The sequence below is a fragment of the Notolepis coatsorum genome (assembly GCF_963971535.1).
Source record: "Notolepis coatsorum genome assembly, chromosome: 1".
NCBI lineage: Eukaryota > Metazoa > Chordata > Actinopteri > Aulopiformes > Paralepididae > Notolepis > Notolepis coatsorum.
Window position 1 is genome coordinate 305,471,039 of NC_140165.1, and position 15,632 is coordinate 305,486,670.

The 15,632-nt window shown below is 46.1% G+C and overlaps 1 protein-coding gene across 1 annotated transcript in view; it reads right to left on the reverse strand.

Moving 5' to 3' along the window:
* The window catches only part of igsf9ba (immunoglobulin superfamily, member 9Ba), a gene marked incomplete at both ends in the record, with an annotated part of 134,018 nt that overhangs the window by 51,340 nt on the left and 67,046 nt on the right, over positions 1–15,632 (reverse strand). The window contains 1 exon segment of the mRNA XM_084310994.1: positions 12,249–12,400. Within this exon segment, the coding sequence (XP_084167120.1) occupies positions 12,249–12,400 (152 nt within the window).

A 15,632-nucleotide genomic window follows, 5' to 3' on the forward strand; every position in this document is an offset into this window, starting at 1 on the left:
ACACCCAGAGACAACGGCTATCCTCACGTCTGATCCCCTTCCTTTGGTAGCATCTATCATTGACAATCTGTGGCAGGATTTACATATTGTGTTACAGTATGAACTGTTCACAGAGGCTGGTGAATCCATACGTTTGCTAGACACTTCTGTTGTTCAACCAGCCACGATAGTATTTTTAGAATAGAAGAGTCTAGCTGTGAACCTGCCAGAATGTTGAGTAGAGTAGTTCAAGTTCAATTTCTTTATTTGTCAAATACACTACAACAATACAGGGGCATTGCAGGTAATGACATTTTTGTGTTTCGAGCTCAGACTCAATTAAGAAACAACAATGAATAATGGTAACTGTTACAAAGGGTCAGATTAAACCGAATATATATATTTACTGATTGATATATATTGCATAATATTTGTATATCGTTTGATATCCCTTGTGTATTCTTTGTACATATACACGGAATATCCCTTTAACCTAGTACAGACCATAATATTTCGTTCTCTTATTGGATAGCGTTCCACCAGCGCCATTGCCATACCCCCAGAGTCGAGTTCAAAGCCACCGTCAAGGCTTGTCTCAACATGCCCGGTTCTGCCCAAGACTACGAGACAGGAATAAGGCTGGTACTAGTTTATTCGCCGTACGTATAAATACGTCGCAGGTGGATACAGCAGCACTTAGTCTGCACTTAGCCTAAATCAAGTTACTCTCGAACGAGTTAACCTAGAAACGTGTTACCCTCAAACGTAAAGCCTTCATCACGAGTCAACGACCAAGTGAAGTGAGCAACCGTGCGTCTTATAGCCGCGTGCGAATAGGATAGTAAAGTGTCAGAGCTTAGTGGAATAACGTCAAGTTCAACCTAGTTAATGTGAAGTACCGCGCACCGGAGAATCTACACCGGTGAATGCAGAGCCCCTTTCCGGCTGGATTATTATTATTATTGCTTTGGACCAGGCTGTTGGAGCGGAGAAGAATCGTCTACACCCCACTACTGTGTGGGATTTACCCGTGACGTGAGGAACATCACTCGAGCCCGTCTCTTGGAGAGGCTGGCCGGCTTTCACCTATGCTGCACGCATACTTGGATTACAGCTGCTGCTTTTCGTCTGCTGATCCAGGGAGTAATATACCGCCTCCCATAGCAGGAGCTTATTGAGTCCCCGTGGATCCAGACTTTGCATTCGAACATTTCCTCCCCCTGCTGGCTTACAACCGGTGGGAACCCCCTACCAGTATCTCCCGCTGCATCCCCAGAGTACCATAGATATAATTCCTAATATTCAGGTTGTATTATTATCTCCTGCGTAATATGAGAATGGACATTCGTTATTGATTTGCCTACGCACATTCCTTTGCCTTATAAGCGCATTGAAAGTAAAGTATATTATGTATTCTTGCTGCTAATAAATACTTAAATCCAGATTTGTGTGGAAACCGAGTCATTGTGGAGGTGTTCTCATCATATACCTGTGTACTGTATGGCCAGTAGTAATGTACATAAGACGGTAGTGGTTTAATGATACCATACTTATTACAGTCAGGGAATTGTACCCCTCAGTTACAATTGGTCCTTCGAGCCCCGGATAAGAATTAGCGTAATATTAATATAATATTAATATTAACATGGCCGATGATGAACACTCCACAAACGGTTCTCCTAAGCTAGATCGCCCGGAGCGCAGACGGCAGCCACCTCTTCACCTAGAGGACTACGTTGTCAGTCCAATACCTAGCTTTAAAAGGAAGTTAAATACGGATAAAGTAACTAAAGCGGATAGTAAAATTATGTCCAACCCTACCGACCAGGCTACCCCGCCAGTAGAGACCCTAGTGGGTTCTAACGTAACTGACCAAGCTCACGGGGGGGACCAGGAGGGACATGACATGACTTTACCCCCAGACAACGCCAACGGGACAGTCCCCGGAGAGCTCCAGGATAAAGAAAGCGCTCCAGGGACGGAACCCGACCCACTACCAGAAGAGAAGCGCGCCCAGGAGACGGACCTCGAGGCGCGCCCAGAGAACAGATCTCCAACGAGCACTGCCGGAAGCCGATCACCTCCGCCGGTGTCTTCCCCCAGCGAAGCGGACAAGATGCTGGCGCAGGCACTCATCGCCACCCTGGCAGCCTCCACCGAACGCGATCGACTTCAAGCGCAACAGACGCGCGAGCGCGAACATTCTGCAACCGAGCGAGAACGCTTCCAGGCGCAACAAAGGAGTGAAGACGACCGCATAAGACTGGAGACCAGACACCTCCAGACGGAAGAGAACATTGAAAGAAGCCGCGCCGATGCACAGCACGCCGCCGCCAATGCACAGCGCGACGTCGCAAATGCACAGCTCCACGCCGCCCAGGCCAGCGCCAATGCACAGCGCGACGCCGCCAATGCCCACCGCGAAGCAGCGCGCGACGCAGCCCATGCCCAGCGCGAGGCAGAGCGCGACCGGCTGCAGGCGCAGCTGATGGACAAATTGGTTGCCATGGCGACACCCCCTCACTCCGCACGGAGCTCCCGGAGATCGTCACGACAAGGGTCTAGGACACATTCCCCTACCCGACCAAGCGACCCGGGACCCCGCCAACAGGAGGATCCTGTCCACGTCTCCGAACCCCCTCCCCGGCCGGTCCATACGAGACCCAGCAACCGGGAAGAACCGGACCACGCCGAGAGACTGAACAGAAGACTCCAGGTCCTAGCAGAGGAAGAGGAGGAGGAAGAGGAGGAATGTCAAGCCGACCAGCAGCAACGTACTCTGGACCAGGAGGTCCAGTACAGCCCAGACGTCAGCCCCGAGGCCCTGCGCTACAAACCCCCGACTCAACTCACGGGTGAGTTTGACGCACCGCCAGCCCCGAGGAACAGCACCTGGGTACCCGACCTTCGGTACCCACCAAGTACCAGCCCAAGACGACACGCACAGGGAGACTCGCCCAGGAGGCCTCTCCCCCAACGCTCACCGATGTGCCAGCCATCCATGGCATCGTACCTTGGCACACCGACGTTCCCGGACTTCACACACGAGAACAGAGCACAGTACACAGAGCTACGAATGTGCTTAGAGACAATGATGTCCGATGTACCGGATGAAACGTACAAGTATGCTATCCTACTCAAGCACCTGAAGGTGCCCAGAGCGCACAATATAGCGCTGGCATATTCCAACTCTACTACCCCATACACCGCGGCTCTAGTAGCCCTCGACCAACGTTATGGACGCATATGGGACTACGTGATACAGGAGATAAGAGACATTGACCGTCTCCCCCCAGCCAGAGACAACAGAGCATTGGATGACCTCTCTATCAAGGTACAGTCCCTGGTAGGGATGCTGGGGTCCCAAAAGGAAAAAGGGATCTATGAACTGTACGCTAACTCTAATGTAGAGAGGATATTAGAGAAGCTCCCTCCCGCCCGACAAGAGCGCTTTCGGCGGCAGAGAGACCACCGCGACCCCAACGGTCCAGAGGCATCCCTCCTAGACCTATCTGAGTTCCTCGCCAGGGAGGTCAGCAGCCTACGACTCGACACGTTCGTATGGAGTGGACCAAGCCCAAGACTCGGACCTCGGGGATCAACAGATAACCGCCGGTTGGTGACCGTTATGCACCAAGCCGAATCAGTACCGCAGCACAAGAACCACAACACCCCCTCGACGAAAGAGGACCAGTGGAAGATTGAGTGCCAGTACTGTGAGGGAGAACATCGGCTGTACCAATGCGACACTTTCGGGAAGCTGACCACGGATGAGGTGAGTCAGTGGATCGAGGACCACCGACGCTGCTTCCGCTGCGCGCGCAGCCACCTGGCAGCTGAGTGCCGCTTGAAGAAGAAGTGCAGCAGGTGCGGTGGCACCCACTTGGAGGTCCTGCATGACATCAACAAGCGTCAGCCAGGACAACAGAGTGGGCCCGTCGCGGTAATGTACCATGCCGAGGCGGTGGCACCAGCACCAAAGTTCCACCAGACCGCTCCCTGGTGTCCCGACTGCTACAGCAGACACTGGGAGTCACGGTGCGACTCGCACCATATAGATTCTGTGTCACCACAGACAGGTGACAACCCCCCGGCAAAGGAGGTATGGAAGATCGACTGTACGTACTGCCACGGAGGACACTGGCTGGACCAGTGCGACGTGTTCCCGGAACTGACCATCGCCGAAATGGAGCAGTGGATTGCGTCTGACCCCCCACAAGCCGGTCACCGCCGATTCTTGTGCGAGGATAACATAAGAATAGCCCGACGAGGCAACCGACCAACAGGAGTGCTCCACATAGACCCCAAGCAGAGCGGAACCCCCCGAGTGCTCATCAAAGTGGTCAGAGTGCTCCTGAGCTACGAGGACAAGGTCCTGGACACTTACGCCGTCCTGGACGATGGGTCTGAAAAGACTCTCCTCCTCGCTTCCGCAGCAGCCCAGTTGGGCCTGCGGGGTGCCAAAAGTACCATGACCATACGCACCATCTGAAGGGACCATAAGACCATAAAAGGTGAAAAGGTCTCCTTCAAGATAGCAGCGGTGGACCAGCCCGAGAAGCAGTATAGTATAACCAACGTCTTCACCAGCCACGACATAGGCCTGTCCCAGTACACCTACCCCATCCCACAGCTGATGGCGAAGTATGTGCACCTACGTCAACTACCTATACCGCTTATCGACGGCGCCACACCGACCCTGCTCATCGGCTCCGACCACGCGGACCTCATTCTCCCAATTGAGGCGGCCCACATCGGACCCAAAGGATGCCCAGTCGCGGTTCAGACCCGACTGGGATGGACGCTCCAGGGCCCCCTCTACGGACTTGACAGTCAACCCACGTCTACACGCTGCCTACACACAAAGGCGAGCGACACCGGCCACTCCCTCGTACAGCCCGTTGAGAGGCTATTGACATTAAGCGAGAGGCCTGTGAGAGAACCGTGGGCACCAGAGGGAGTTCGGAACTCCACCCCCCTCAGCTGCGCTCCAGACGTAGCTGACCTCGAACCCAGCACCCCGAGCGACTCCTTGACGGGGCGGCCGGCACCGGCCCCTCCTCAGACGGGGTACAGAGCAAACAAGAGAAACAGACGGAGGAGGAGGAGGCACAGCCAAGCACAGATCAAAGCAGTCTCAGGCCCGCTTCCTCCTAAGCCCCCCTTCATCCCGTCCAGTCGTCATGATCATAGACCAGTCACTACCCCGAGCTGCGTGGCCGGCCGGCCGCGTAAGCAAAGTGATCACTGGTGCCGACGGAAAGGTCAGAGAGGAAGAAGTGCTCGTCCAAGGGCGGACATACAACCGACCCGTGGCGAGGCTGATAGAGTCGCCAAGGCTCCCCGACTCGCTTAATGACGACCATGACCCACTAACTTTGTGAACTGCCCTACCCTCACAACGGACATTGAGTAGTGGACAGTGCGGTTAATCTGTCTCTGCTTATCTAATTAGGTGGGACTAATTAGGAGGCTGTTACAAAGGGTCAGATTAAACCGAATATATATATTTACTGATTGATATATATTGCATAATATTTGTATATCGTTTGATATCCCTTGTGTATTCTTTGTACATATACACGGAATATCCATTTAACCTAGTACAGACCATAATATTTCGTTCTCTTATTGGATAGCGTTCCACCAGCGCCATTGCCATACCCCCAGAGTCGAGTTCAAAGCCACCGTCAAGGCTTGTCTCAACATGCCCGGTTCTGCCCAAGACTACGAGACAGGAATAAGGCTGGTACTAGTTTATTCGCCGTACGTATAAATACGTCGCTGGTGGATACAGCAGCACTTAGTCTGCACTTAGCCTAAAGTCAAGTTACTCTCGAACGAGTTAACCTAGAAACGTGTTACCCTCAAACGTAAAGCCTTCATCACGAGTCAACGACCAAGTGAAGTGAGCAACCGTGCGTCTAAATAGAGCACTTATAGCCGCGTGCGAATAGGATAGTAAAGTGTCAGAGCTTAGTGGAATAACGTCAAGTTCAACCTAGTTAATGTGAAGTACCGCGCACCGGAGAATCTACACCGGTGAATGCAGAGCCCCTTTCCGGCTGGATTATTATTATTATTGCTTTGGACCAGGCTGTTGGAGCGGAGAAGAATCGTCTACACCCCACTACTGTGTGGGATTTACCCGTGACGTGAGGAACATCACTCGAGCCCGTCTCTTGGAGAGGCTGGCCGGCTTTCACCTATGCTGCACGCATACTTGGATTACAGCTGCTGCTTTTTGTCTGCTGATCCAGGGAGTAATATACCGCCTCCCATAGCAGGAGCTTATTGAGTCCCCGTGGATCCAGACTTTGCATTCGAACATTTCCTCCCCCTGCTGGCTTACAACCGGTGGGAACCCCCTACCAGTATCTCCCGCTGCATCCCCAGAGTACCATAGATATAATTCCTAATATTCAGGTTGTATTATTATCTCCTGCGTAATATGAGAATGGACATTCGTTATTGATTTGCCTACGCACATTCCTTTGCCTTATAAGCGCATTGAAAGTAAAGTATATTATGTATTCTTGCTGCTAATAAATACTTAAATCCAGATTTGTGTGGAAACCGAGTCATTGTGGAGGTGTTCTCATCATATACCTGTGTACTGTATGGCCAGTAGTAATGTACATAAGACGGTAGTGGTTTAATGATACCATACTTATTAATACAGTCAGGGAATTATACCCCTCAGTTACAGTAACAATAAGTGAGTCATTCCACCAATCCGGTCCGATTTGAGTCCCTCTGATGTTTTTAAGTGTCTTTTATCTAATCAGTTACAAAAATGTGCTTTGATATGCTATTTATTTCAGTTGCAATGTCCTCTTTAATAAAGTGTAAAAACATTGCATGAATGTAATTATTTTTTATGCATTATGTTGTTATTTCAGTTGACACCATGTATTTTGACATGTCCCTCGTGGCATTTCATGAAAATGTATTTGGGATATGACCAAGAAAATTTGTAAAAAGTCCATACTTTTTTCCATGAACGTACAAATCCATCTGTGCTGTTAATGCTGGTAATGATTTATTTCAAAATAAATGAATAATTATTCATTAAAATAACATTATTCAGTCTGTCCCTCAGTAATCCTCAACCCCCGTTACACTGAGCATTCTCCCCCCCACAAAAATAATGGTTCAATCCATAGAAGCATGTGAAACAGGAAGTGACAACTTTGAAGTATTTTGGAAAACACAACACCAGGAACAGGCAAGTAGCTACCTCATTGTACTATGTTTTCAGTCATTTATCATGTAATATTATGGTAGTCAAGCATAATTACTCAACACCGTTACTTGAAAAAAAATATAGCAAACTATTACTTGTGAATATGATCTTTGTTATTAAAAAAATGTAGATGCTTTCTTAATATCATGCATGCCATGTGCTCTCCTGGTATTCACCACATGTGGAGTAGCAACCATTTTGTGCAAAAAATCACAACCCCGTTACACTCAACCCCGTTACGTTTGAATGTAACGTTTGAATGTAACGGGGTTGTGAGATTGTAACAGGGTTGTGATTTTAACACTGATTTTGAAGTTATACAATAATAGTTAAATTAATTATTGAGCTTTTTCAACATGCTTATGCCACATACATATTAATTGTAATGTGCATGTTGCTGTGTGTGTGCTCACACGTTACCCTAGACTCAACCCTGTTACAGCTACATGTTTAATGTAATTATTTCTTTAAGTTTATGAGAAAAAAAATTCAACTTTTGAATAATTTTGTCTGAAACGTTTAGAGCAAACATAAGAATATCGATTTTAGTTCAAAATCTGAGGTCAAATCACATTTCTGATGAAAAAGCTTGCGGCCGCTATCAAAAAAAGCAATTATAGAAATGGTGTGAAGGACATCTAATTATAATACAAATGTTGACTTTAGCACAAATACATGTTTTAATCTTATTCAGAGAGCTTCCAGACTGTCCGTAACGGGGTTGAAGAATAATGGTGTCCATATCATACAATAATGATAATAGAGATTTCATGCCTGAGATGGGAAAATATATTTTTCTGGAAGTTAAATATGTCATTCATCTTGAGGGGTGTTCAGAAAAGTAATACCTCTTGGTAAAAAAAAAAATCCCAAAGTCCAAATCAGACTGGATTGGTGGAATGACTCAAGTAGTAGTAGTAAGATAAACTATAAAATTTGATAAGATTAAATAAAATAGTAAATTATTTACAGAAAGTGTCTCGCGTATAAGTGTATGTGCGTGTTAAGGTGCAGTTAAGTAGTAGTAGTAAGACAAACCCACCGGCTAGTGGCTACAGACCAAGGTACCAACATTTGGCTGGTGGCTGGTGTTCCTCTCCCACCATGGATGGGAATGATTAAACAAATCAAAACTACGCTACAGTCAGTATTGTAGTCGAGTCACTAAATCTCGAGTCCGAGTCGAGTCTCGAGTCCCCAGTGTTCGAGTCCGAGTCCAAGTCCGAGTCACCAAAGAAGAGCCAGAGTCGAGTCCGAGTTGAGTCCACATTACCCGAGTCCGAGTCCGAGTCATCAAGGTTGATTCTACTCCACTCTGGCAGTCAAAGAGCTGACATATAAATAAAAAAAAGTTCTACACACAAATGACATAGCGGTCACCGTTTCAAAGAGAGTTTATTTACTTTGTGACACAATAGCCAAACAAATGCACCAGCCATCAATATCTTATGCCAAATGATTAGGGCATATTACAAAAAAATAACAGTATAATTAACAAGTCCTCGTCTGCACCTTCCGAGTCCGAATGCAGTCAGTGCTCGAGTCCAAGTCCAAGTCCGAGTCATCAGTGCTCGAGTTCAAGTCAAGTCACGATTCCTGAAAATCAGTCCAGGACTCGAGTACTACAACACTGGCTACAGTAGTTGACAATAGAGGTCAGTTTTGTTTGTGTTATATTTCTTTTATATATATAATTTTAGAATTGTGTTTGCCTACATCATGAAACCACTTTTTATTTCCTTCTACTCGGGTCGGTCAGTCGGCTACATAGCCTTTACATTAAAGGTCAGTGAAATCGGTCCAGTCAGTGTGGCAGGCTGAGAGAGAACACACGGCCAGCCCTGAGACTGAGTCACCTTGTGACCGCACTGAATCTGATGATGTGATGTGAACGGTCATCCGTCTATCCCGGGACACTCTCTTGAGCTACTGATAAATCCAAGCTGGATTTATCAGTGGAGCGAGAAGAGTTTACAGGCACAACAAAAGAGGAAAGGGATGGAGAGAGAGGAGAGGAGGAGAGATGGAAGAAGAACAGGCCGTAAATAAAGAGGAGGAGGAGGAGGAGGAGGAGGAGGAGGAGGAGGAGGAGGAGGAGGAGGAGGAGGGAAGAGCAGAATCTCTGTGTCCAGGCCACACACACAGTCAGTCAGACAGACGGACGGACAGATGGACAGACAGTGGGATTGGGTTTCGGTTGAGATCAGGATTCCTCCTCCTCCTCGGTCACATTCCTGTCTTTCTCCATCTCGTCTCCATGGAGCAGCGTTGGGCCACAGAGCAAACACCCCCGGCCTACACCCTGCCTCATCTCCTCGCCACACAGAGAAACACTCAACCTTCTAGGGGCCTTACTAGACTGTGTGTGTGTGTGTGTGTGTGTGTGTGTGTGTGTGTGTGTGTGTGTGTGTGGTTTTCTGTCTCTCTTCCTTCCGCCAAATTAATACGGAAAGCAATTAAAACCGTTTTTTTTATTTCTTTAAACGAACGGGGGCACGAACGCCTACGTCGGTACTAAAGGCACACGCTGCAACTCCCGTCTTCGGTCAGTGAGTCCGTTGGACGAGGCACTCGGCTCTCTCTCTCTCTCGCTGTTGATATTCGTGTTTAGTGTTAACAGTCGTATTAGGAGCAATGTAATATTGATGCGGTAGGAGGAGATTAATAATGCATCGAGGATGTTCCTCGGAACGTTTACTAAGACGACTGCGTTAAGGCCCCCGGCTTCTCCTCTCTGACCTTCGGAGGAGTCTGTGGCGGTGGTGGAGAGAGAGAGAGAGAGTAGTGGTTGATAGCACTACGCTGCGTACTGCAAGGAAAAAAGTCTAAAGAGGTCTCAAAACTCCAGCAACGCTTGTAGTACAGAGCGGCGGTTCTCAAAGTGAGGGGGTTCCAGGGGGGGCGTCCCCAGCGACATGGAGAATAGTTACATTTCACTAAAACGTTATTCACTAGAAGTTAGTACAGTGAGAGAGGGTATAAGAATGGCTATTCTGCTCTCTCCTCTGTTATATCTTTTCGTTGCCCCAAACAATAGCTTAGTTCACACCTACTGTAGGTGAGAGGCCAAGGGCTACAGCCCCCACCCCTCTCTATACTTAAGCTCATTGTTTCCTTCGTTTCCTCAGTGTGTCTCCTAGCTGGCCAGAGGAGAGCACTCCTCTCATTTAACCTCTTACTATGCACCAACCCGAAATCGGGCCGTCATGCCCATGCACGCACATCGCGGCACTTTGCCAGCGTCTACCGGCTCAGGGCTGCATATACCGTTCGAATCATCTATTTGCCACCGTTCGAACGCCACCTCACTCTACCAATTCCGTGCCTCGGTTCTCGAGTTACATGACGATATGTGTCAGGCGAGTGTCTTTTTATGTGCCGTGCGTCAACTGACCACGTCGGAGAGTATACGCTCGAGAACAAGCAATCACCACTGAAGGCGAAAATTATCAGTGTCAGCGTTGTAGCCAACGAGTGTCCGCTTCCAACGATACCCCACGTGGGATGGTGTGAATATACTGTAGGAAGTAGGTGAAAGTTGATGAGCGAACATGAGTTGTGACTCAGACTTCAGAACGCACGGAGGTGGATGGAAGAAACACACTCAAACACTCATTTCTGAATGGATCTTTATCTTTAATTTGGACTTGTACTATATAAGACTTCAGGCTATGGAACCACTGTGTTTTACAGCTCATACCTCTATGCTGGAATAATGGAATATGGAATCTTGCAACCACTAAAGAAAAATGTGAGTACACAAGTTCAAGTTCAACTCAAGTTCAAACCTCTGTTACTCTATTTCATTAGCACTAAAAGTGATTCTCATTTTTTGCATTAGTAACTTCAGAATGTTATCTTTCAAAAGATACCAGGCTCATGCATGTGCTATAAGTATAAAGTATAAAGCTAAGCTTTGCAAAAAAAGGTATGCAGTCCTCAAATTCAAGTAAATTTTTTTTTCACTTTTCTGCCTGCCTGTTAAGCCGTTAACCCACTTGTACTTTGTAATAATTGCTTATACACTATTAAACACCTTTTTTGATCAGAAGATCCGTCTACGATATAAAATTGATACATCATAATCCACCACAATCTCCACCTACAGAATACAGATGTATGGAATTCTGGACTAAATCATATGCAACAACACATATCTCCTCAGATGGAGACTAATGTTATCAAACGGGGGGGGCCTTGGCCAAGCGGGGGTCCCCGACGTGGACACGTTCGAGAAGCACTGGTAAAAAGGAACAACTTTCATCGCTAGACCACCGCGTCTCGGCTAGAGGCCTTCCTCGGGGGACATCGATGGAGAGAGAGACAAAATGAGAGACAAAATGAGACACAAAAGAGAGGGGAATGGAATGGGAAGACGAGGGGGGAGTCCCTTCCCTGACACACATTACACCATGGAGAAAAGCAGCTGTCACTTCCTGTAGTCTACAGTCACATCATTATGGGCAGCGGCTCCAAATGTCTGCTGGTGCCTGCGGCAGACTGTGTCTCTGCTCTCAAGAGATGTACAGTGAGAGTGGAGAGATTCACGCAGGGGGCGGGAGATAGAGGAGATAGCCCACCTCGCCTGGCCAATCAGAGGCCCAGAGCCCACATCGCCCTGGTCAATCAGAGACCTACTGTAGCCGTGCGCCCGAAATAACCAATGACAAACTTTCATCACTGAGGTTCTGTAGTCATACGTGGTTTTGTGGTTGTGAAATTTTTTTATCTAATTTACCTAGAAAGTGACACACAATTGAAACTAACTTAACTTACTGTAAGTGTCAGCGCAGATTCCGATAACCAGATACAAGATTCTGAACAGATAAAAGATTCTGAAAAGATTCATTATGGATAAAAATTTTTACCCAAAATACCAAACAATGTCATAGTAATATAATAGTAAATATATTTCAGTACAGCTGTATCCATTTGACTGGACCAACTCTGATCAAACCCTGATTAATATACCGATGCAACATTCACGTTCACAGCCAGAGTTCTGTCCATTTAATTTGCTTACCGTATATTTTGTGTTGGTTTCAAGCTCCTCCCCCTCCCTCAGCCAGCTGATTATTGGTTTAGGATTTCCTAGGGCGGTGCAGCTAAGCAGGGTGTTGCCCCCCTCCTTCGCCTCCACATACTGCGGGGGCGTGGCTGTGAAAGTGGGAGGGGCTGTGGGAAGAGAGAAAAGCCTTTTAAACATTTTAATCTTCCAATGAAAACAAGACAACCTCCACCAAAGAAAAAAACGAAAGAAAAAAAACGGAAATAATCTGAATAATTTGTTATTGAATAAATTATAAATTATATTAAATTAACTAAATACATACCACCAACAAGGAGTTTGATGAGGTTTGTAAATGCAATATATTTATATCCAAAGCACTTTACAACTCATGTCTCACATTTGACCCATTCACTCACACATTCACACACCGACAGTGGAGGCCACCATGCAAGGTGCCGACCTGCTAATAGAGAGCAGTTAGGGTCTTGCTCAAGGACACTTCGACACGCTGCCAGGAGGAGCCGGAATAGAACCGGGAACCTTCTGATTATCAGATAACTGCTCTCTAACCTCCTGTTAGTATTGGAAAACACTTCGTCAAAGTAACAAAAATCACCCATATAAGCACAATGCTCTGTGGGCTGGTCGGCTGTGTGTTGTACATACACTTCATCATCATCATCATCATCATCATCATCATCATCATCATCATCATCATCATCATCATCATCATCATCATCATCATCATCATCCTCCAAGATTCAAGATTCAAGAGTTTTATTTGTCACATACATAACTTACACGAGACATGCAGTGAAATGTAGGTGGCCATGCCTGCATCGATTGTGCAAAAAATACAAATAATAAAATAGAATAGACATGATAAAAAAAAAGTCATACGAATAAAATACAATGCATCTTTCACGGTCAAACAAGTCACACCACTGGATTCGTCCTCCACACACTCACACAATGGACCTATCTCAAACCCTGCCCTCTTTTCTTGATCCTCCAATCACAACTGTCGCTTACCTCGGACAAACCAAGTTTGTCCGAGGTAAGCGACAGTTGTGATTGGAGGATCAAGAAAAGAGGGCAGGGTTTGAGATAGGTCTATTGCGGTCGACCAGGGGAAAGTACCAAAGAGGAGGAGGGGGGTTCATAAAAGGGGCAGGTCAAGGAGAGATTAGATTAGATTAAAATGTATTGTCATCATCATACAGCACAAGTACAGTACAACGAAAATTAGGGATGTCCGATATTATCGGCCTACCGATATTGGCATAAAAATGTGATATCGGAAAATATCGGTATCGGTTTTAAATTTTTCTTTATTTATTTATTTTTACATTTATTTAACCTTTATTTACCCAGGCAAGCAAGTAAGAACAAACTATTATTTTATTTATTGTCAAAGTATGCATAATGTTGTGTTAATTACACGACAAGAGATATGTAATGTTAATTACCTGAAATTATTCAGTTTTTTTTGGGGGGGGGTAACCCTGCATATATCGGTATCGATTGATATCGGTTGATATCGGTATCGAAAATTAAGAGTTGGACAATATCGGTATATCGGTAAAAAAGCCAATATTGAGCATCCCTAACGAAAATACTTACTGCAAAAGTAGCAGTAAAGTGCAACAGCAATATACAACATACAGGTGATTAAACTGGGTACAAAATATACAAATTAGTACTACTGAGTGTAAGCAGATGTATGTACAGAGTTGTAGTATTAATATGTACAGTGATACAGGTGTAAAGACAGTATGGTATAGTAGTCATACTGGCCAGCAGCGTAACTAGTAAGAGTAGGATATGTACAGATAGATGTAGTATCTACAGATATGTAAAAGGACTATGTGCAGGTAAATACAGACAGGTGTGGATCGATATTATGTGAGAGGGAGAGAGACCCTTGGGAAGAAGCTACTGCGATGGTGGAGTTGATTGGTTGAGGATCGTTTATTGAACGGGCGGTCGCCTGGGCGGGCGTGATCGGTAACAATCGTCCCTCTGGTCTCTCTCTCTCTCTCTCTGAACCCGGTGTTGATCAAACTGAATTAAGTTAATTTATAGAACCAATCACTATGCATTTCCTCTGGTCGTTTCTACAGTAAGCTGTTAATATCCATACACGTGTTCTCTCACTATCTCCTTCAAGCTAACTATAGTCTCCTGAACCAATTGCTACTGTATGTATTTATATAGCCTCGCTTCTCAACGTTTCAAGGCATTATTATTAGGATTATAAATAGTCGCTGTGTACTTAATTTAAGTAGGAAACTTCACCGTCTCTCCAAGTGGGTCATGAGGAGCCTATGGGGGTGTTGTCAATGCTTAAGACGGCACTTAAGCACCTGGCACAGAGTAAACGAATAGCCCAAACAGCCCCCCCCCCCCCCCCCCCCCCCCCCATCCGTCTGTCTGTCCTGTACTACTATACCCAGTGGTGGAAAGTAACTAAGTATTTTTTACTCAAGTACTGTACTTAAGTAATTTTTCAAGCTACTTGTACTTTATGTGAGTATTTTCATTTTAGGGAACTTTATACTTTTACTCCACTACATTTCAAGGGAAATATTGTACTTTGTACGCCACTACATTTATCTGAACCCATCATCAGTTACTAGTTACTTTGAAGAAAAGGATTTTGCATAGAAAACATATACAAAATAAGAAATGTATGAAGATTATATACTTTCAAATTTGAAGCCTGTCAACTTCAAGAGAACGTAATCAGAGCAGCATGGACCACATACCACTTTAACATAACCTTTAATCAGAGCAGCATAACTGGACCACATACCACTTTAACACAATTTGTAGAGTTTAATGGATAGTTCAATAGCAAATACTTCTCTACTTCTACTTAAAGGTCACCTATTGTAAAAATGGCCTTTTCCGGTGTTTTGCATTGTTTTCAAGCAATGTGGGGTTGTACCAACACTGACAAAATTTGAAATCTGTACCAAATCCCCTTTCAGCTGAGACAAAAACTCCCCCCACTGAAACGAGCCATTCTGAATTGACTCGCTCTGTGACGTGAAGAGGCGCTGATCTGCCACCGCCCAGGCGCCCGCCCACAATCACCTGTGATACGTGGAAATTATGAGCAAAACGGAGCGAGTGGAAATAATGCGGAAGCGGTTTCGACAGCAGAGTTGCCACCTTCAGCTGTTCCACTTAATTCAGCACTTCCTCAAAAGTGTTCGACAGCATAGCTCCAGAGTGCTTTGGTCGAAACCCCTGTGCTGTTTCTATGTGTAGTGAAAACTGCAATGCTTCTAATAAGCTTTGCAATGCATCCTCGTTATCCTGATGCCCACTAACGTTAGCCGCTAGCTAGCCAACCCAGTCACACAAACAGTGAAGACAGCAGCTTCAATA